Source organism: Chaetodon auriga, chromosome 5, assembly GCF_051107435.1.
Source record: "Chaetodon auriga isolate fChaAug3 chromosome 5, fChaAug3.hap1, whole genome shotgun sequence".
NCBI classification, from domain to species: Eukaryota; Metazoa; Chordata; class Actinopteri; order Chaetodontiformes; family Chaetodontidae; genus Chaetodon; species Chaetodon auriga.
This window is the reverse complement of record NC_135078.1, coordinates 28,830,001-28,850,000: the sequence shown is the minus strand read 5'-3', so window position 1 is coordinate 28,850,000 and position 20,000 is coordinate 28,830,001. Positions and strand designations below refer to the sequence as shown.

Genomic DNA, 20,000 nt, shown 5'->3' with positions numbered 1-20,000 from the left:
TAGCATGTTAGCTCGTTAGCAGCATTTCCCGCCAGACTCCAGGTGATTTGGTTTGAAGGTGCAGGTGAACCTTGGCGACGCCTCACAAATTTGACGTGGAGTCATTGGAGTATATACAGTATATATACTTTATTTACAAATAACAGAGTCCCCATGGTCGTACAATGAAAAGGTACAGCTGAAGAAAATCATTACCATTCAGAATATAAATAGTCAAAGAATCATAAGACGCATGTTTGTTACTTTAGCAGACAGAAAATCAACATTAAAGACAAAAAGAATAACAGGTACAGAGCATGTTACAGCCAGTCAGCGGGGATTAAACCGGACGTTCGTCCTTCAGAGTCGTCACTGTTTCAGCCGTTACAGCGCCTCCTTCTGGCTGATCAGTGGGATGATCTGAAATGCTGCTTTTGCTACGAACGTACTGAATAAATGTTTTTTGTTACAAGCATTTATTGTTGTAAATCGACATTTAGCTGTTCTTTTCATTCATATCGTTGTTTTCCCAAAACACCAAACAATTTAGCTAATTTTGGGCTGCGGTAACAAACTCAGGGAGAGCGTCTTTAGACGGACAAATTTTTTTGGTTTAACAGGCGATAACAGCAACACTGCCACCTGCAGTCCTGGTGCTGCTCGAGTCTCTTCTGGTGTGTTTTCATGGTTTTCTGGGTGTTTTCTTTCATTAAATGCTCATGTTTTCCTTTGGCGAGGAAGCTTAAGGCGGCAGTCACGACGGTACAACAGAGCTGAAGGTTTTTCTTTTGGGTATCCGCTAACTTCTTGTTGACCTCTGTGACCCTTTGGTTCCCAGAAAGTTGTTAAAAGTAGAATTTTAAAAACACAGAAGCGCCATCGAGGAAGCAAACTGTCTTCTTTCCTTAAAAAAAAAAAAAAAAATTCCCAGCGAATGCGGCGTGCTGGTTAAGTGACGACGAGCAACAAGAACCCGGGAGTCTGTGAGGGAGGGGCTTCATTCAGAAATCGAGCATCACAGTCGAACAAGGCTGCCGTCCACCAATCAGAGGACAGCGAAGAGTCACATCACACTGATCACTCCACATTCAGACGGATGTGGACACAGTAAAGAACCAGATTCTGTGCTGGTGGTCCAGGAGTCCTCAGTGAAGCCCGGACACACAAACAGCACCGCGACATCTGAGCAAGACTCGCCACCAGACCACAACCTGAACCGCGGTATCACAGAGGACCAGAGACCAGAGCCGGCCCGGCGGGACAACCACCGCCGCTGCCTTTACAGTGCGGAGACCCAGAGGACACAAATGTCAAACCCCAAATTAAAAGAATTATCTCAGCTAATAAATGACAATCGACAACAATAATAAAAAGAAATACTCACTCAAAATTTGACTTTTTAAAAACTGCGATTATGAGCCTGTTAGCGACTTCACATCATCTCATAATTATGAAATTTAAAATAAAAATTGTGATTTAGCGCGAGAAGTTTTCTTTTATGTGATGAAACACGGTACATTTCATGCTAACCGCTGTTTCATTTATTTCTCGTTACATTTTCTCGCTCCGAGCAGTTAATCATTTATTTTCTGATCAACATTTTGACGACACGGAAAAATGGAAACTGTTCAAAAACTTGAACACAGATAAATGACCAAACACGTGCTGATTAACTTTCTACTTCATCACTTTAAGATTTACGCTCTGATTGATCAGACAGCTCGTCGGTGCCGTTTGTTGCTTCTGGGACTCGTTTGGTCTGACGGACCGAGACGGGAAACGTTTCTCCAAATCCTTTAAAATACCTAAAAAGTCAAAGTTTAGCGGAGCTGCACTGCTGGAGTTTGTTTTGTAGCCTGTTGGTCCTGGAATGTTTCAAATGGAACTGAACTAACTGACGGATCCAGTTTAACCTGGAGAACTGGTTCATGAGGCGATCGTCGCCTAAAGGCCGTGAATTCATGTAGCTGATAACCGACAGTGACAGCAGAGGAAACTTCAGGACACCAAAGCTCGGGACATTTTGAGTTGGACCAGATCAGACTGAAAGGAAAAGCCCGATGTGTCAGCTGGAGGGCAGAACGTTTTGCCTTTCACAAAATGTCTGAACTCAGAGCCAAACAACATTCAGGTCGTTTCTACACCAGGAAGTGAAACACGTGATGCCTTCATTACAAATCAGTAATCACAACCCTGATTCCAACAAACTCTGGACAACAAATAAAACCAGAATCAATCATTAACATTCAAACTGGTTACTTCCTGATCCAACCATGATCCTCTCACCTGTTACCAATCAGCCTGTTTACCTGTGGAATGTTCCAAACAGGTGCTTTTGGAGCGTTCCACATCTTTCCCAGTCTGTGAAACGTGTTGCTGCATCAGATTCACAATAAGCAGATATTTACAGAAATCAATGAAGCTGATGAGCTCAAACATTAAATATATTGACTTTGAGCTGTTTTCAGGTGAGTTCATGTGAACAATGATCAGCAGGTGATCACATTCTGTTCTGTTTGTTTACGCAGCGTCTTTGGAATCAGGGTCGAAGCTGAAATGACCCAGAAACCAGCGATGCGTTCAAATAACGCGTAATTGCTGCCTCGTGTTAAAAATAAAACCAAACCAAACAAAAACAGGCAGTAATGAATTCAAACGATCTGCGCTGCCTCCACTGAACAAGGAGGGAGGCAGGAAACGGCCACCGGGGGGAGCTGTCACACTGACAATAGAAACATGTTAGAAAAAAATTTATTAAGTCCTATCCTGAACTCGAGATCCAATGAGGGACCAGCAGGAACATTCTGGTTCAGGTCAGTTGTTTTTTCTTCATCGTCACCTTCATCGATCAGCTGCTTTATGTCTCCACAGAGCGATCAATATTCAAAGTTGCCTTAAATCAAGTTATTTAGTTCAAATATCTTAAAAAGGCAGTGTGGAGATGCAGAGACGGTGGGTTTGGTGGTGTGCTTCCTGTCTGTGATGGATGTTTGTTGGAGGTCTTCATGGGTCTACCTTGTTCCCCGTAACAGAGACCCTGACCCAGGACCCCAGTAACAGGCTGGGGTCCTGGGTCAGGGTCTTTGTGTCCTCAGGTGCTTTTTGGATTGTGTCTCATTTTTAGTTTCTACACATGTTGGATTGGCACAGATTTCAATGAGGAGCTGTGATGCATTAATACGTTTCATGTGTAAACCTCTGGTGGCTGTGAAGGGGTCTCCTCTGTCTTCTCTCATGTTCTCTGGGACCCCTCCTCCCAGCTGGGATTAAAGGGGTGCCGCAGTGATTTAGATGTGGTCATGTGAACTTGTTTGGTTGAAGCACACAAAGGTTTTTAGTATTCTCTTCCATTAAGATTTTGCCAGACAAATATTGAGAAAAGATCACTCAAAACTGAAGGAGCGAAGACCGAGACATCGTGAACTTCAGTACATCATATGGATCAAACCCCAAAAACTGGATCCTACAGTTTCTGTAAGGAAACAGAGCAGATCCCCCCTGGCTGGCCGATGCCACTGACTTTCTAACTGGGTTATTGTTGCAGACACCAGGAAGCTCACAGCCACAGAGGGTATCACACAAGTATTTGTAGAGGCTGAGCGGTACTGAGCATGAGGGGCCAACTGATCCTCAAGAGTTCCCTTTAACCTGCACTCAGGTGTGCGACGTACATCGAGTTCAATGTTTAAACAGGAGTCAGATTCCTTGTATGTGCACAGACTAATGTGTCTTTCCACTGACTGTACCCTCGTACGTAAAGATGGATGACATGACATCTCCATAAAAGTGAAGCCAAAAAATGTGTCGCCCCCCGGTGTGTGACAGCGGTACGGGTCATAAACCCCGCCCCCTCCATGTTAGCAGATGGGCCAAACTTAGAAGAAGAAAATAAAGTTAGCACACGTCAAATAAATTTTCCCCAAAGATGCTTTCCGTCATTTCTCTGATACATCTGATTTTCTGATACGTTTGGCTTCGATGAGGTTTTTGATGCTGGCCTCTGAGTTAGGCGAGACCTCCAACCCGACCACTGCGGCGAAAACTCTCGGCGAATGACGTCACCAGCGAAAGACGGCAGCATCCGCATGCTGTGTATTTTGGCTTCATTTTGGTACAGCAGGAGGTGGAGACACGTCGTCCATCTTTATTTACAGTCTGTGGTTCCAGCAGAGCCCTGATAGGAAACTCAGGGATGAGGAACAGGTGATGAGGAGTTCGCTGGCATGTTTTCAGCAGGAAGAATCATTTTCTGCGAAGATGGAATCCCAGAGATGAGTTCACATGTCCAGGTCATGGTTAGATTTTGTGGTTTTGACACATACATTTTTAAGACTTTTCCAACTGAACTACAAATGATGGAGATCACACACATGTAAGACAAAAGAAGGACTTTAAATCCCAAAGAGTGAATGTCAGAAGTGAGTGTTAGGATGATCTGGATTTAGAGCAGATCAGCTAAATTTGACCCTGAAGTTTGGATGTGAAGATTTGGACTGCAGGTGGTTCTTTATTTGGACCCAGAGCAGTCCAGCTTCGGCCAAGGACAGGAATTTCCAAATGTGAGGTGTGTGTCTGCATTTGACTCTTTGCATGAGGGTGGTCCAAATTTGAGGGACGGCCAAGTCTGGACTAACATGACTGCCTCTGGCCAACGGGGCTCCAGATTTAGAAGAGACGAGGTCCTGAGGGTAGTCCAGAAGAAGGGTTGTCCGGCGATGATCTTGGAGCTGTCCCTTTTCTGGACCAGTGGTTCATCTTAAGGTCAGGCTCTGGATCTGTCCATTACTATGTCCAGATTTAGAATAAGGTGACCTCTTTTGGTTAGGTGCAGTCCAAATTTGGGCAGTAGACTGGCTCAAATTTGAGCTTCGTATCTTCATTTGTCTTATGGGTTATCAGTGTTCACATTTGAGACCAGAGCAGTCCCAAATCTGAACTGCTCTCACTTGAATCAGGCCAAAATCACTCCAGACTCGGAAGAAAGAAGGTCCGGGGCTTAGTCCAGTCTTGTTGAGAAGGGTTATGGGTTTAGGGCTATCCTATTCTGGGGTTAGAACAGTCCAGACTGGCCAAGGGTCAGGGCCAGTCCATCTTAAGCCTAAATTGTGGATCCCTCCATAGCGATGTTCAACTTTGAAACAAAGGCTAACCATTTTGGTGCAGCCCAACTCTGGGCTCCAATTCTGTCTAAATTTGAGGCTTGTATCTTTACTTGTCTCTTGATTTTCTGCACTCTGGATGAAGGTAGTCCATTATTTAGACAACACTTGCTCAAGTCGGGCCAACGGTGTTCCAGACTCTGATGAGACGGGGTGGGTACTCCAATCTTGGAAAAAGGGGTTTCTGGTGCTGGCAGGTTCACGGTTATATTCTGGATTTAACATAGTCCAGATTGGCCTAAATTTGGGCCAAGCATGGCTGAATGTGGACTGAAGGCAGTCTGGATTGTGACATAGTGAGCCAGAATGAGACCCAGTGTGATCCAGGTGTGGAAAAAGAGTGTTTGGGGTTTATTTTGTCCAGACAATAATCCAGTTTAGGTCTAGGATGGTCCTGATTTGGGAGTTGACCAACACTGATCCAAATTTGAGACGGATCCAAAGGTGGCACACAGCTGGTAAATGTTTGATTGGGTGGAGGATGGTTGAACCTTGTTTTGGATACTGAACTGCGGTCTGGGTTCGGTAGGTCATTGGGTCACTGCGATGTTCAATGTAATCCAGCTCAGTCCTGTTTGACGTAGTCTGGATAGAAGACGCGTGTTGGTGTCTGGTGGAGAGGAGATCTCTGCGTACGTATCTGTCCGTCTCTGTCCGTCCATCCGTCCGTTTGATGGGTCTGTACTTTCTGTCTGTGGTTAGCAGCTGCAGCCTTCTTTGGCCGGCTGGCTGTCGGCGTTCAGGCGGCCTCCCTGCGGCGCAGACGGTTTGTGCTGGACTCCCGACTCGGCAGCGTTCAGGTCAAGACTTCCATCTTGGATGTTCTGGTAAATCCTCTTTGCTGCTTCCAGGAAGGCCTCTTCCACATTCTCGCCTCTGAGGACGAACAGTGAGATACAAAAAAGAACTGAAAAGTCTTAGAGACATAGAGATTTAAGACAAGTCAAGTTTGTTTTCACTGTGGGTTCTGATACGTTTCAGATCAGGTCCAAAATTTTGGATGTCAACACCTCGAATGTGTGTACTTGTGTGTATTAAAACTTCACATGTAACAACATCAGTGTGTGTTTTATTTATGGATGAAGAAACAATATGAAAAATGAAAATGGTTTAAGTCCCACAGTTTCACCAGAAAACCATCGACCACCAGCAGCCTGTGTGTGTGGTGGACGGTGGACGGTGGACACTCACGTCTTAGCGCTGGCCTCTAGAAACAGCAAACCTGATCACCAACAGGAAGCAAAGACCACAGTCAGTCTGACGTCAGTTTCATGTCACATTAAACATTTCACGTCACACAAACACACTTCTCACCATTCTCCTCAGCAAACTGTTTGGCCTCCTCATACGTCACGTCTCTCTGGGCCTCCAGGTCGGCCTTGTTACCAATCAGAATGATCACCTGGACACAAAATATACGAACGATCAGACGATGAATGGTTTTAGCCATTTGAGCAAATTTTTAAATGTTAAGAGTTAAAAATCATTTATTATCTGAAAGAATCTAAAGGTTGTTTAGAAGGTCAGAAGATTTGAGAGGAACGTTTGAAAAGTGAGGAACTGAAAACATGTAGTCACCTAAAAAATAACTTATTGATCACGTGTAAAAATGAATGAATGCATTGGGATCATCATGAACGGGTTCAAGAAACTCTCCTGTTTCTATTGTTTGATGTTTGCTCTTGATGTCAAACACTAAAAAAATGACGGTACGATAAGCTGCAGCTTCACTTTTTCGGGCGGCAGAAATCTTTGTTTTCTTGATACAACACAAAAAACGTTCTGTGTTGTGATATTTGAGTAATTATCTTTTCAATAGATTCTTACTCGATCGTCTCTATGATCTGATCGTCTCTGATCGATCTGAACACTTGGCTGGAGTCTGCATCACATCCAGGCTGACGTGTGTTGACACTGAGATGTTTTAGCAGCCAATCCAGCGACAGTCATGTGAAGTCAGCTCTATTTTTTATTGCAGTTGTTTTTTATTGATCACACACTGGAACAAAATTGCAGCCTGAAGAGAAAAGTTCATTACTGTCGTATCTTTCTGGGTATTGATGAGAAGAGGCTCATTTCCTGTGAACAGATCTCTGGAGTGCCTCCACATTCATCATTAAACACTGAATTACTCTCAGACTGCGTCCTGCCTGGAACGAGCAAACATGTGATGGTTTCAGTTTCTCCCGGTGAAGATATCCACAGCTGCTCTGTGTGTCTGCTAACAGGATAAACGACGTCTTTGAAAAATCGCTTCATATTCAAACTCTGTCAAAATCGACCCCGACATCCTTGATGTTTCCCTCCAGTCAGCGCTCAACATGGACGGCTACAGGCTAATTATGACCCTGAGAAGAGTCACGAGAAAGTGAACTGTCCGACAACAGAAACATGGCTGACAGTGACTCATTGACAGAGATAGAAACCACGAGAGGCACAAAAAATCAATAATAACGACAATATTCCCTCCCTTCATCACCTCCGGCTGCTGGACTCCTCACTCGCTGTACATGAGGAAGCAGTGTTACACCAACGACTTCAGACTGACCAACGACTTCAGACTGACGTTATGGCTGACCACCAGTTCCTCCCAACCCGCCCAGTTACAGGAACGTTTGAAAGAGCAGAAGAACTTCAGCTGCAACCTCTTTCCACTGGACGAACCAGGGGATAAAATGAAGGACGTCCACTTCTGATGGAGACGTACGTGTGTGTGTGTGTGTGTGTGTGTGTGTGTGTGTGTGTGTGTGTGTGTGTGTACTCACTGTGTTCGGATTGGTCAGGTTCCTGGCATCTGTCAACCAGCTGCTCAGGTGATTATAAGTACTTCTCCTGAACACACACACAGGAAATACCGAGACAAAAGCAGATTATTCGTCAAAAGCTCAAACTGAATGAAAACCATGTGACTGTCGCGTGTCATCACGTGTGATCACATGTCATCGCGTGTCACTGTGTGTGATCACGTATCATCGCGTGTCAAAGTCTTTGTTATTCTCTGCATCATCTCCTTATTGAGCAGGAGGCCCCTGATGACGAGCACCCACAAACACAACACCAAACACATGACATCACCTGCAGACCCCGCCCCCCATCAGTACCTGGTGATGTCATACACCATGAGGGCCCCGGCGGCCCCTCTGTAGTAGGACCTGGTGACGGCCCTGAAGCGCTCCTGACCGGCTGTGTCCCAGATCTGCAGCTTCACCTTCTGACCGTGGACCTCCATGATCCTCGTCCCAAACTCCACCCCGATGGTGTGAGGACAGTCCGCCATGACTACACACACACACACACACACACACACACACACACACACACACACACACACACACACACACACACAGGATGTGGGTAAATCCCTGAACTTGTTACAGGATCGTTTAGACTTGATTAATCTTGATTCTGAATCCACTCTTTGTTTTTTCTGTTGCATCCTGAACTTGAAGCTCAATTATGATGCAAAAACAACAGAAATGTGTGAATGAACGGTCGGACTGATTCTTCTTCTTCATCATGTTATATTGGTTCCAGGTTCAGCTTCATTGTCATGATATAAAACAGGATGTCACAGTGAAGCTGCAGCACCTTCCACACAGCCACAGAGGACACGACAGACAGTCAAATGTTTAAGGAATCAATGAAGCCGATGAGGAAGAACATTAAACATATTGACTCTGAGCTGTTTTCAGGTGAGTTTGTGTCAGAGGATCAGATCAGGTGATCACTTCCTGTTTGATTGATGTTTTCCATAAGTCACAGCTGTTCTGGGATCAGTGTTTTCTTTCCGTGTATCTGAGCAGAAATCCCTCCAAACTGTCAGTGATGATGATCATATTTTACTTTTAATGCTTCTTACAAAAAAAGGTTCTGGATTCAGAGACGAGAAGAACAAGAAACACAGAAAAGAAAGAGAATTGATGATGAGGAGGAGAGGAAGATGATGCACAGAAGGAGACGATGAGGAGGAGCAGTGAGGAGGAGGAAGGACTCACATTTTTTCTCTGTGAACTGGTGCAGCAGACAAGACTTCCCAACTCCCATATCACCTGCAGAGAGAGGAAGTGAACACACGGGTCAAAGGGCAGAGGTCAGAGGTCAGAGCTCAAGGACGAGTGTGACTGTGAATCAGCACAGTTTCACCTGAAGGCGTCGCTGCTGATTGGTTTGAGTCAGTCTGCTGGAAAGCTGAGCCGCAAATGAAAGTGATCCCAAACTGATCGAGAATCAGAGACCGAACGGATTCAAAGGGCTCAGTTTTCTCAGCGGCTGAACGTGAAGCTCTGTGATTGGACGTTTGGAAGTGAAATGCATCCTGGGAGTCATAGCTGACTTCTGTCCCTCAGGTTTCATGTGGCTTTGACTTTTTAACAAAGAAGCAGGGTTTTTCTAACGAGTGCAGCAGCTCTGGATGTTTCAGGGTCAACGGCCCGTCACGGACGGATCATCAATCTCTGCAAACCAAGTTTCACACAAACAGCTCGAGCGAAGAAGCTGTCAGAACGTAGACAATCGATTTCAAAATGGATTCTGTGATTTAGAAACGGGGTCTGTGACGAGCAGCACGCAGTCTGTTACGGAGGCAAAACACGTAGAATCACGACTGCGGTTCAGCCAAGATCCCACACATGAAAACTGTATTCAACACGTACCGTGAACAACACGACGACGCGTCTTCTTCAGTTAATGCACATTAAAATCAACGGACTTCACTACTTTACTGACAGGAAACTGAGTTCATCAAAAGTCTGAAAACAGTCTCATCCAATGACGTCTCTTTATTTTTCTTTATTATTCTCTATATTGTAGATGAAAACTGAAGACATTAAACTGATCAATGAGGAATTATGTGGTTACAAAATAATGCAAACAAAGCAAAATGTATTCAGTATTTTGTTCCTCAAAGTAAAAAACTTTTGTCTTCATGACTCGACTGCATGTACCTTTAGCGTGGATACTACGGGTACTTTATTTTGCAGTAGTGGAATGTAAATACATTCATCTAAGTACTCTGTTTCTGACAAATTTGGGGTACTTGTTCTTAACTGGACTGTTTTTTTACAGGTTATGTTGAACTTTAAGACAAATTCACAGCCAGCTTTGTGTGTGATGAGTTCACGGACCTCCGTCATTCTCAGTGAAATCAATCAAACCGTCTCACTCACCGATGATGATGTACTTGAAGATGTAGGAGTAGTTGTAAGGTGCGGCTGTCATCTTGATACTGTGAGGGGGAAAACAGGAAAAGAGCCTGAATTCAACAAAACTTTGACAAAGTCCGAGTTCAGACAGAGTCCACACCCAGTCGGAAGTGAATCAGTCTCGGTTTATTCATCTCTGCGGTCAAACAACCTCAACAGAAACCGTTTAACTGGGCAACAAACAAAAGGAAGCAGCCGGCTAGGCTAACCCACAGCTAAGCTACACCCGAAGCTCAGCGTTAACATGAGACGTTGAACACCATGACAGTCGAGCAGGGTGAAAGCAGCACATATAGCAGAAGTACTAAACACAATCCGCTGACTTCCCCATCTGAGAAAACCTCTGAATTCCTTCTGTTAGCTTAGCTCCGTAGCTAACCGGCCGGCTAATAGCTGCTGTGCTGTCTCCGCCTTGCTAACAGACTAACAGCAGGAGGCCACTTAATCTGGATTCACAACCGAAACCGTGAAATAATAAAACAAACATGCAGAATGTGTTAGAAATCCTGTTCTCTTACCTTCGGTCCGGGTGTCTATCTAACCTGTAAACCTGTTTAAACTGTTATCTTTGTTAGCTGTTTAGCCTGATCCGTCAGGAACCCTTTCTCCTCTTCCGTGATTCTTCTTCTTCTCCAGCGATAACAGGGGAAACACCGCGAGACTTCCGGGTGTCTACTGCCCCCCAGTGGACGAGAGCAGGACGTTTAAATAAACTGATGTCTTTCTCTGACAATGTTTTTGTGAACTTTACTGGCCTAAAGTGAGTCACCGGACTCATGGACAGACCTGGAAGACGCGTGAGGATATTTTGCTTATATAAATGTAAAAGTAAAAGTTCTCGTGTGTCAGTAAAGTGTTCCTGTCAGTGTGTTTCTCTCTGCTGTCTGTGCATTCATGTTCCTGCTGCATGCATGTGTTCATTCATGTTCCTGCTGCATGCATGTGTTCATTCATGTTCCTGCTGTAGATGTTTCAGCTGGAGCTCACTGAACTCCTTTATATCCTGTTGGTGCTTTAATCTTCATCAATGCTTCAGATTCTAGAAGATCATCACATGTTTGCAGCTCGGCGTCCTGTGAGAACCTCGTATCTCAGGAAAACAGGCTGTTTTCAGCTTTGTGACGATGATTTTCAGCTGATCCAAGAGGCTTTTTAAAGAGTTTATTGAGCTGAAGGAGGAGGAGAATTTTCTCCAGACATAAATACTTAAGCCAGTGGTTTAGTTTCCTAATCCTCTTGTGCTCAAGTCACATTTGTCTAGTTATGAGTGTTATGCATACTTCAGATATCTTAAAAGTCTTAAACTCTTAAAGTAACTCTTGTGGTTACAGCTGAAGATGCTCGCTGATGTTTAGCATTTTACATATTTGACTAAAACTTAATTCATTAATACATTTTAAAAGCTGCTCAGCAGTACACAGACGTGGCACCCATGGCCACCACAGGAAAGCCAAGTTTTCCTCTGGGCCAAAAGAAGAATGAAGAACGTGAAGACGGAGAGCAGAAGTCAGGATTCAGGTACGTGCTGGATTTACAAGAGAGGACAAATGTTTAGGAGTTTGTCACAGACGGCGTTTCATAAAGTTAATGAAGTTTCCACGAAATCTACAACTCACAAAAGTTGAACATTTTTTAATGGAGTCTGGTGCTTATTACAGCATTGGAGTAATACATATGTTATATATTGGAGCACATTACACCTGCAGTTATACATTATTCTGCATAGTTGGAGTGTACACATAGTTTGTAGTTTTATTTCACGTTTCTTGGCTCGGGTGAAGTGAGGACGGCGTCTGTCGTGTCGAGCAGAATATAAAGTCATTCAAACAAAACTGAAGTGTAAAACTCATGTTTTAATGTTACAGTTTACAGATCAGTGTTTAGTCAACAAAGAAAGATTCTCCTGAGATTATTACAAAATCCACTAAATATAAAAATCACAGAAACAGTGATTGTCATGGTGATAAACAGAAATCATCAATAATTTGCAGTCGTCATGTCCAAAAACACTCATCATAGTGAGAACAGATGCTGCTTCAGGTACAACCAGAGGAACTGACTCAGCACATTTAGTCAAGTCCTGTACTGAAGTACAAATTTTAGGTACTTGTACTTTACTTGAGTATTTCCATTTAATGCAGCCTGACACGTCACCACATCTCAGAGACAAATATTCGACTTTTACTCCATTTTCATTTTACAGCTTCAGTTCCTCTTCAGATTCCTTCCTGTCCAGTGAAAAGCTCGTATCTCCAGATGTGTTGATGGTGATTGTTTGTGCTGAACTGAAGGATGAAGAGTTCCTTCATGTCTTCTTCAGCTCAATAAACTCTTTAAAAAGCCTCTTGGATCAGCTGAAAATCATTGTCACAAAGCTGAAAACAGCCTGTTTTTCTGAGATATGAGGTTCTCACAGGACACCGAGCTGCAAACATGTGATGATCTTCTAGAATCTGAAGCATTGATGAAGATTAAAGCACCAACAGGATGTAAAGGAGTTCAATGAGCTCCAGCTGAAACACCTACAGCAGGAACATGAATGAACACATGAATGAACACATGGATCCACAGACAGCAGAGAGAAACACTTCACTCACACACCACGAGGTTACTTCAATAATACACACTTTTACTTCATTAAGGGTTTGAATGCAGGACTTTCACTTGTAGTGGAGTATTTTCACAGTGTGGTATTTGTACTTTTACCTCAGTAAAGTACTTCCTCCACCAGTGGAAATGACACTCAGCAAAGCACCAACAACAGGACGTTCAAAACACCTTTAATTTGATAAAAATGAGCCCAGATTAGTGATTAATGAGACACGTTAATAAAGAAAGTGAGTCTCTGATGTGTTCAGTCTGAGTTGCAGAGAAAACATCTGAGACAAAGTCCAGAATCAGTCGTGCGCTCGGTTCAGTTTACGACGGGTTCACGTCTGTTGACATGCGGTCATCGCTCGGCACTAATCCAACATAATCTAATAATCTGATGTCGACTGAAACACGTAACTTTACCCACTGAAAAGCAAAAGCGGCTCTTCGGGCTCATCTGGTGATTTTCTGCTGATGCACTTTGATTATTTAGGTTCATGAAACTTCGAGCGCTGAGTGAATGAAAACGCCTCATGAAGTGAAAAAAGGATCACTCGTGTTAGAGCCAGAAGTTAATGAAGGTCATGTCCTGCACAGTCAGAGAGGAAACAGACTCTCAGGGTCTGTCCCGTCGGACGAGGAGCTCAGAGGATCACAGGAGTCTTCAGCTGCGGTGGTTGATGGGACGTGATGATTGGACGGCTGCTGTCAGGCTGCAGCTTTGGTTTCCCACTCCTGTGAACACAGTGACCAGTTATCCTGTTCTCTCTGTTTCTGGGAGAAATATGTCGGCCTGCGTGTTGAAGAGCAGCTTCACACCTGCTGAACATCTGTACAGGTGTACTCCATGACCCTGTGACATCACTGCTGGGTGTGGTTAGAGGAGCCACGCCCACACTGGAAACTGTCTCTTTAACTTAATACCATTAGCATTTGAGCAAGCTACACATTAAATGCTAAACATGCTAACGTGAGCAAGTTAACGTGCTAACATCAGTATGCTAGCATGCTGCAATGCTAAATGTTACACATGCCTATCGTGTTATAATGATCGTATTTGTCCGATAATTCGGTCTCATACTCAATGTTCAGCGTGTTTGTGAGTCTGACCTTCCTCCTCTGGAAAACCTTTCCATGTTCGATGAACAGCGCTGAAGGAGCTCGTCTCAGGGAGTTCTTAGCTGAGGCCGTCCGTCGCAGCAGAGGGTTCAGGAAACCCGCCTGGACCAGCAGAGACCAGTAAAACCAGTCAAAGCCCAGTGTGGCTCAGTCGCATAACTGAAGACTGTTTTTGCAGCTTGTTGCATTTTCATATTAAGAAACCTTCATTTCCACCCAGAAGCCACCTGTGACTGTTGTTCCTACCTGAGCGCGCTCAGTGCAGACAGCGAGCGACTGTCTAAAGGAGGTGCGTTTGTTTTGCTTCCCAGCAGACACCAGGTTGATCTCTGAGCCCGCCCTCAGCTGCACCGTCCTCTTCCCGGTCAGCTCCAGCTTCTGAACGCCGCGTTCCACCTCCACCGACTTCCTGTCTGAAACACAGCAGCACGGAGCGTCGTTACTCAGGGATGTTTGGCTTTTTAAACAATAATTCAACATAATCAAGTGGAGCGTCTGTGGAGTTTTTGGCCACTCAGAGCTCTGTGGAGCAACATGTTCACATGGTGGCCTCTGCATGCTGCAGCTAATGGCCCTCTGAGGTTTCTGCTGGCGGAGCTTCTGGGATGAGACTCACTGTGTTTGGTGAAGACGGTGTTGCTGTAGGTCACCGAGTCTTTGGACGACACCGAGCTGCAGCGAACCGAATCCTGAGAGCTGTGGAGCTGAAATAATGACAGACATGACAAACACCGAGCGCTACTGTCGTCATCTGCAGGGTATGGAAGCCCACTGCTGCCAGACAACGAAATATTTCAACAGAAAACGATTCAGAATCTGAGTTTTATTTTTCAGGATTTTTGACCCTGAAATCTTTGATGTTTGAATTTTTACATCTCAGTCCTTCATCACTGCTGACGTCTCATTTCTCTGCTTTTTTTTCTCTCATTGCTTTTTTAAGCAGACTGGGGGAGTTTAACTTCCTCCAGTTTTACCGAAGTAAATAACTAAAGTAAAAGAGTACTAAAATCTGTACCATGTGCTCCAGTACGGAGGTGTTGGAGTAGATGGGCTGGCCTTGGCCTGTGACACTCAAATGAAACGGGTCGTCCATGTAGGTGTTGGAGGTGGGAAACTTTCGAATCTGCAGCCCACTGAGGAGGGAAAACAACAAAAATCAAACTCACTACAGAAGAAGAAGAAGAAGAAGAAGAAGAAGAAGAAGAAGAAGAAACATGTGTGGGGTGCCTCAGGGCTCTATTGTTGGACCGCTGCTCTTTTTAATTTCCACTATGGTTTTTATTTCGGACAGACTGGCTGTACTTGTACAAACTGTTGATTAACAAAACAAAACATCATATTTTATAAACTCTTTCTGTTTGTGTGTAAAAATCTTAATTTGTAAAGTAACTAGTAACTAAAGCTGCCTGATAAATGTAGTGGAGTAACAAATACAGTATTTCCCTCTGAGACGTGGTGGAGGAGCAGTAGAACATGACGTGAAGTACCTCAAGTACTGAAGACTCATGTAAAGTAAAAGTACCTCAAATTCATACTGGAGACCAGTACTTGAGTAAATACCCTGAACTACATTGTACCTGTGTGTGTGTGTGTGTGTGTGTGTGTGTGTGTGTGAACGTCTTGTGTACTTGTCTTCTATCAGAGCTGTATTCATACACCAGGCTGAACCTGAGTCACAGCCTCACCTGAGAGCTCCACCTGTGTGCTCCTGCGCCTTGTTGTCATGGCGACTGTGATTGGCAGCTCCGTCCTGCAGCAGCTTTAACCATCGCTCCTTTTCGTCCGAACTGCTGACCTGAAGGACGGATGGACACATGAACACGTGACATCATGAATGAAGCGAGACGGACGACTTCCTGTCTGCCGCTCACCTCCAGCACAGCCACCTGGTCGCCGAGCATGCTCAGTGTGATCCTGTGGGAGCGCTCGGTGTCGGGTCCGGCTCTGACCTCACATCCTCTGAGCTGGACGGTGTACTGAGGTGACCGCTCCCTCCTCACCTCCGCCCCCACCTCCTCCTCCTCCTCCTGCGTCTCCTCTCCGAACATGTTGAGCAGACCGGCCTCCACCTGACAGAGTAAACTCTGCCACTGACAGTTCATCAGCACGTTCAGGTGACCTGTCAATCAAACGGAGCAGAGGTCACATGATGTCTTTCATAGCTGTTAATAAAGTTTTCAGTCTGTTTTTTTTACAGCGGGGAAAAGTAACTGAGTCCATTCACTCAACGACTGTGCTGCAGTTTTTCTGTTCCACAGTATTTTATACTTCGACTAAAGCAAAGTATTACTACATTTACTGTAACAGTTACTGCTTAAAGTACCAGCTGCACGTATATGAAGCAGATACAATAAGCATCTACTGAAGCACCAATCACGTATTTAAACGTCATGGAAAATTAGCCAATAAAATAACAGACAGAGGCCTTTCAGCCAATGAGGACTTTCACTTTCCACACTTAAAGGCTCGTTTCGTTGCTAATACTTAAGTAAACACGAAGTACAGCTGAGGCAGTAAAGTTACTACAGTTCATCCTGAGGGACACACATTTCATTTAACCCATCAGGTAAATGTCCCACTGAAGACATAAAATAAAGACTCCAACACACGACAGCAGTTCAGGGACGCCTGTCCACAGGGACGCCTGTCCACAGGGACGCCTGTCCACAGGGACGCCTGTCCACAGGATGTGAGCCATGAAGTGAAATGTTTGAACTGTGGAGCTTCAGCTGTCTGTTCTGCAGGTTTCAGGTGATGTCACCTTTGTCTCTGCTGAGGCTGCAGCGAGCTGAAGGTTTGTCCTCCTCAGAGTCAGTCTGGACTGAGCTGGACTGCAGAGACACAACGTGGACACAAAGTTCACATTTTATATCGTCTGATGGTGTTTGAGTCCCAGGAGACTCTGTGTGACTCCTGCAGAGCAGTGAATGCTTCAGGAGACACACGGAGACAATCCTCACAAGGTGTGTGTGTGTGTGTGTGTGTGTATGTGTGTGTGTGTGTGTGTGTGTGTGTCTGTCTGTCTGTCTGTCTGTCTGTCTCACCCTGCAGGACAGCGGCTGATCTGATCTGATCAGAGACAACGAGCTCTGAGTCTCCACTTCACCTCCAGCACTCACCTCCTCGATCGCCTGCGCACACACACACACACACACACACACACACACACACACACACACAGAGACACACACGGAGCACAGCTGAGTTACAGTACTGCAAATACTTCTACTGTGTACTCCACATACAGTACTTCCACCTGGTACAGCATGAATGGATATGAGCAGAAGTAGAAAGTAGCAGTAAAAGAAATACTTGAGTAAAAGTACTTAGTTAGTCATCAGTGTGTGTGTGTGTGTGTGTGTGTGTGTGTGTGTGTGTGTGTGTGTGTGTGTGTGTGTGTGTGTGCACGTGTGTGTGTGTGCTGACCCTCTTCCACTCGTCGGCCTGCTGGAAGCTGCTGTATCCCAGCACCAGCGTCTCTGATCCCAGTAGCACCAGTTTGAGCTGGTGCTGGATCTTCCTGTTGCCCTTCGACTTGTAGACGAGCTGACAGCCACGAAGGTTCATCTCGAGCTGAGGCAGCAGGTCCTGAGCACACTTATAACACTGACACACACACACACACACACACACACACACACACACACACACGATGATCATTCATTAATCGACTGACTGATCAATCAGCTGGTCGTTCTCTCGTCCCTCCTCACCAGCAGGACGTCCTTCCTGATGATGAACAGCTGTTTGGTCCACTGACCGAGCCACTTCCTCCTCCACAGGTAGCCACACAGGCGAGACTCGGGGGCGGGTCTTAGGCAGGGCTGGGAGGCGCTCCATTGGATGTAGTGAGCTCTGTCCTTCACTGGCTCCTCCTCCTCATCATCATCATCATCATCGTCCCCGTACGACTCGTAATGACTGCTGTCTGAGTCCGCCTTCTCTGGGGGCGGGGGGGGCGGGGAGGTGTTTTAATAACAGTGTGTGTGTGTGTCTAGTTGTTTGTGTGTGTGTGTGTGTGTGTGTGTGTGTGTGTGTGTGTGTGTGTGTGTATTGATACCAGTGTTTGATGTGGTTGTGTCAGCTACATAGGGCTCCGCCTCTTCGTAGGTATCTTCATCATCGTCACTTCCTAGACCACCTGGAGGGAGGGGCGGGACTAGAGGGCCCTGGATATGACATCACAGGAAACAGGAAGTGGTTTGATTTGATTTTGTGGAACTTTTTTTGGATAAATTCACAACTGAATTCTTTCACTTTGGATTTTGGTGGTGTAGAAATTTAAAGTGAAACCATGTCATCGACAGAAACATGAGTACACACACACAGAGACACACACACACACACACACACACACACACACACACACACACACACACCGCTGAACTGAGGTGGAGCTAAATGTGTCAGTGAATCTAACATCATGTTTGTAAATGAGTTGCATATGAACAAGAGTTCCCAAGAGATGATGATTGTGTGTGTGTGTGTGTGTGTGTGTGTGTGTGTGTGTACGTGTGTGTGTTGTGTCTATCCATCACGTAGACCACATGCTAATCAGTTGCCATCAGTGACCACTTCCTCCCTCTGCAGGGCTCTCAGCCAATAGGACGACAGATAGCGGGGAGATGGCCTCATATGTAAACACTGAACATCCTGTCATTCCCTCCAACACACACACACACACACACACACACACACACACACACACACACGCACACACACACACACACACACACACACACACACACACACACACACACACACACACACAGAGTAACCCTGCCGTCTCCTCCCAAACCTCAGGAGGACTCAGTCTGTCATTACTGACCCACATCACAAACCTCCTCCTCCCCCTTCTCCTCCTCCCCCTCCTCCTCCCCCTCCTCCTCCTCCTCCCCCTCCTCCTCCTGTTATCTAAAAAAAAAGCCTGTTTCTTCTTGAACCTCAGCAGGAGCCGGTATGAGGTCGAGACGTGAAGCAGACGTCAGAGAGAAAAAACATCAGATCTGTTTCTGAGTCGGACTGAAACTGAGGAATCTGATTCTTGTAGTTCAGGATGCAGCTTCACACCCTGTACTTCAGTAAAAGTACTGATACTACACCGTGAATATGCTCCATTACAACTAAGTAAAAGTACTCAGGTGCAGTAAAGTGTCCCCTGTGTCTGTTGTCCTCTTGTCTCTGGTCTCTTTAGATCGTTGTGTCTGCTCATTCATGTCTCAGCAGGATGTTCCTGTTGTTCATTTTAACTCAAACTAATGATTCTTTTCATTCGGATCAATCAGCTGATCATTTTCTCCATCGATCGATCGTTTGATTGTTCGCTTTGGAAACATTGTGAAAATAGAGAGAAATGTGGTCACGATGAGCCCAAAGTGACGCCTTCACCATGTTTGTTTGGTCCAAACAGTGCAAAGCTCCACAGTATTACACTCTGTGAGTACTTTTACTCCTGGTACTTTAAAGGTCCAGCGTGTAGGATTTCGTGGTATCTAGTGGTGAGGCTGAAAACTCCTCGTCTCACCTCCCCGATGGTGATCACTAAAAACCTGACATTTCCTCTACAATCAGTGTTTTTTTGTCCCCTCTGGGCTCCTGTAGAAACATGGTGCTGCTCCCTCTGCAGACACACAGTGACTCGTATTTTCAGGACTTCTGTCTGTAGATAATCGACTTCCTACGACCTTAAAGTCTATTTTGACGTGAATACTTCTGTATTCTGTATGTAAAAAAAAAAAATAAATTATGAATGCAGGACTTTTACTCGTATTTCTTCAATGTGGTGTTGCTACTTTTAGTTAAGTAAAATACCCGAGTACTTCTTCCAGCACTGCTCTGTTCAGAGACGCAGGCAGGAGTGTATCCCAGCATGCACTGGGTGAGAAATGTTGGAAACGTGTGTTGACTCACCCCTTTCCTCAGCCACACAGACGAGTCCTGCTTTGAGACC

The 20,000-nt window shown here is 45.1% G+C and overlaps 2 protein-coding genes across 5 annotated transcripts in view; both read right to left on the bottom strand.

Moving 5' to 3' along the window:
• Positions 1–114: 114 nt before the first annotated feature.
• On the bottom strand, positions 115–10,973 carry LOC143320844 (ras-related protein Rab-14-like). Of its 2 annotated transcripts, XR_013077186.1 has the most exons (9): positions 10,858–10,973; positions 10,304–10,362; positions 9,134–9,187; positions 8,240–8,417; positions 7,904–7,970; positions 6,453–6,540; positions 6,330–6,360; positions 4,446–6,014; positions 115–3,016 (listed from the first exon to the last, which is right to left on the bottom strand). XR_013077186.1 is itself a non-coding variant. In XM_076730844.1 (8 exons), the coding sequence occupies exons 2-8, from the start codon at positions 10,353–10,355 to the stop codon at positions 5,837–5,839; spliced, it is 648 nt and encodes a 215-aa protein (XP_076586959.1). In that variant the 5' UTR covers positions 10,356–10,362; positions 10,858–10,973; the 3' UTR covers positions 4,354–5,836. The 2 variants fall into 2 exon arrangements, 1 of the variants encoding a protein (XP_076586959.1); XM_076730844.1 differs by lacking the exon at positions 115–3,016 and having other exon boundaries at positions 4,354–6,014.
• A 947-nt stretch (positions 10,974–11,920) lies between these two features.
• The window catches only part of LOC143320332 (actin filament-associated protein 1-like 2), a 15,432-nt gene continuing 7,352 nt past the window's right edge, over positions 11,921–20,000 (bottom strand). For all 3 annotated transcript variants that reach the window (XM_076729859.1, XM_076729860.1, XM_076729861.1), the window contains exons 4-16: positions 19,961–20,000; positions 18,111–18,219; positions 17,764–17,993; positions 17,477–17,656; positions 17,095–17,181; positions 16,812–16,881; positions 15,922–16,169; positions 15,736–15,845; positions 15,066–15,183; positions 14,667–14,754; positions 14,297–14,463; positions 14,042–14,152; positions 11,921–13,666 (exon numbers count right to left, since the gene is read on the bottom strand). The exon at positions 19,961–20,000 is cut by the window's right edge. In XM_076729859.1, coding sequence (XP_076585974.1) covers positions 13,640–13,666; positions 14,042–14,152; positions 14,297–14,463; positions 14,667–14,754; positions 15,066–15,183; positions 15,736–15,845; positions 15,922–16,169; positions 16,812–16,881; positions 17,095–17,181; positions 17,477–17,656; positions 17,764–17,993; positions 18,111–18,219; positions 19,961–20,000 — 1,585 coding nt within the window. In that variant the 3' untranslated portion in view covers positions 11,921–13,639. The remainder of the gene's footprint in view (positions 13,667–14,041; positions 14,153–14,296; positions 14,464–14,666; positions 14,755–15,065; positions 15,184–15,735; positions 15,846–15,921; positions 16,170–16,811; positions 16,882–17,094; positions 17,182–17,476; positions 17,657–17,763; positions 17,994–18,110; positions 18,220–19,960) is intronic.

Coding starts and splice junctions, on each gene's coding strand:
- LOC143320844 (XM_076730844.1), bottom strand. CDS start 10,355: ATGACAGCCGCACCTTACAACTACTCCTACATCTTCAAGTACATCATC. Junction 6,541..7,903: donor ACCTGACCAATCCGAACACA/GTGAGTACACAC, acceptor TTTTGTGTCCAG/GTGATCATTCTGATTGGTAA. Junction 6,361..6,452: donor ACAGTTTGCTGAGGAGAATG/GTGAGAAGTGTG, acceptor GTTGGTGATCAG/GTTTGCTGTTTCTAGAGGCC.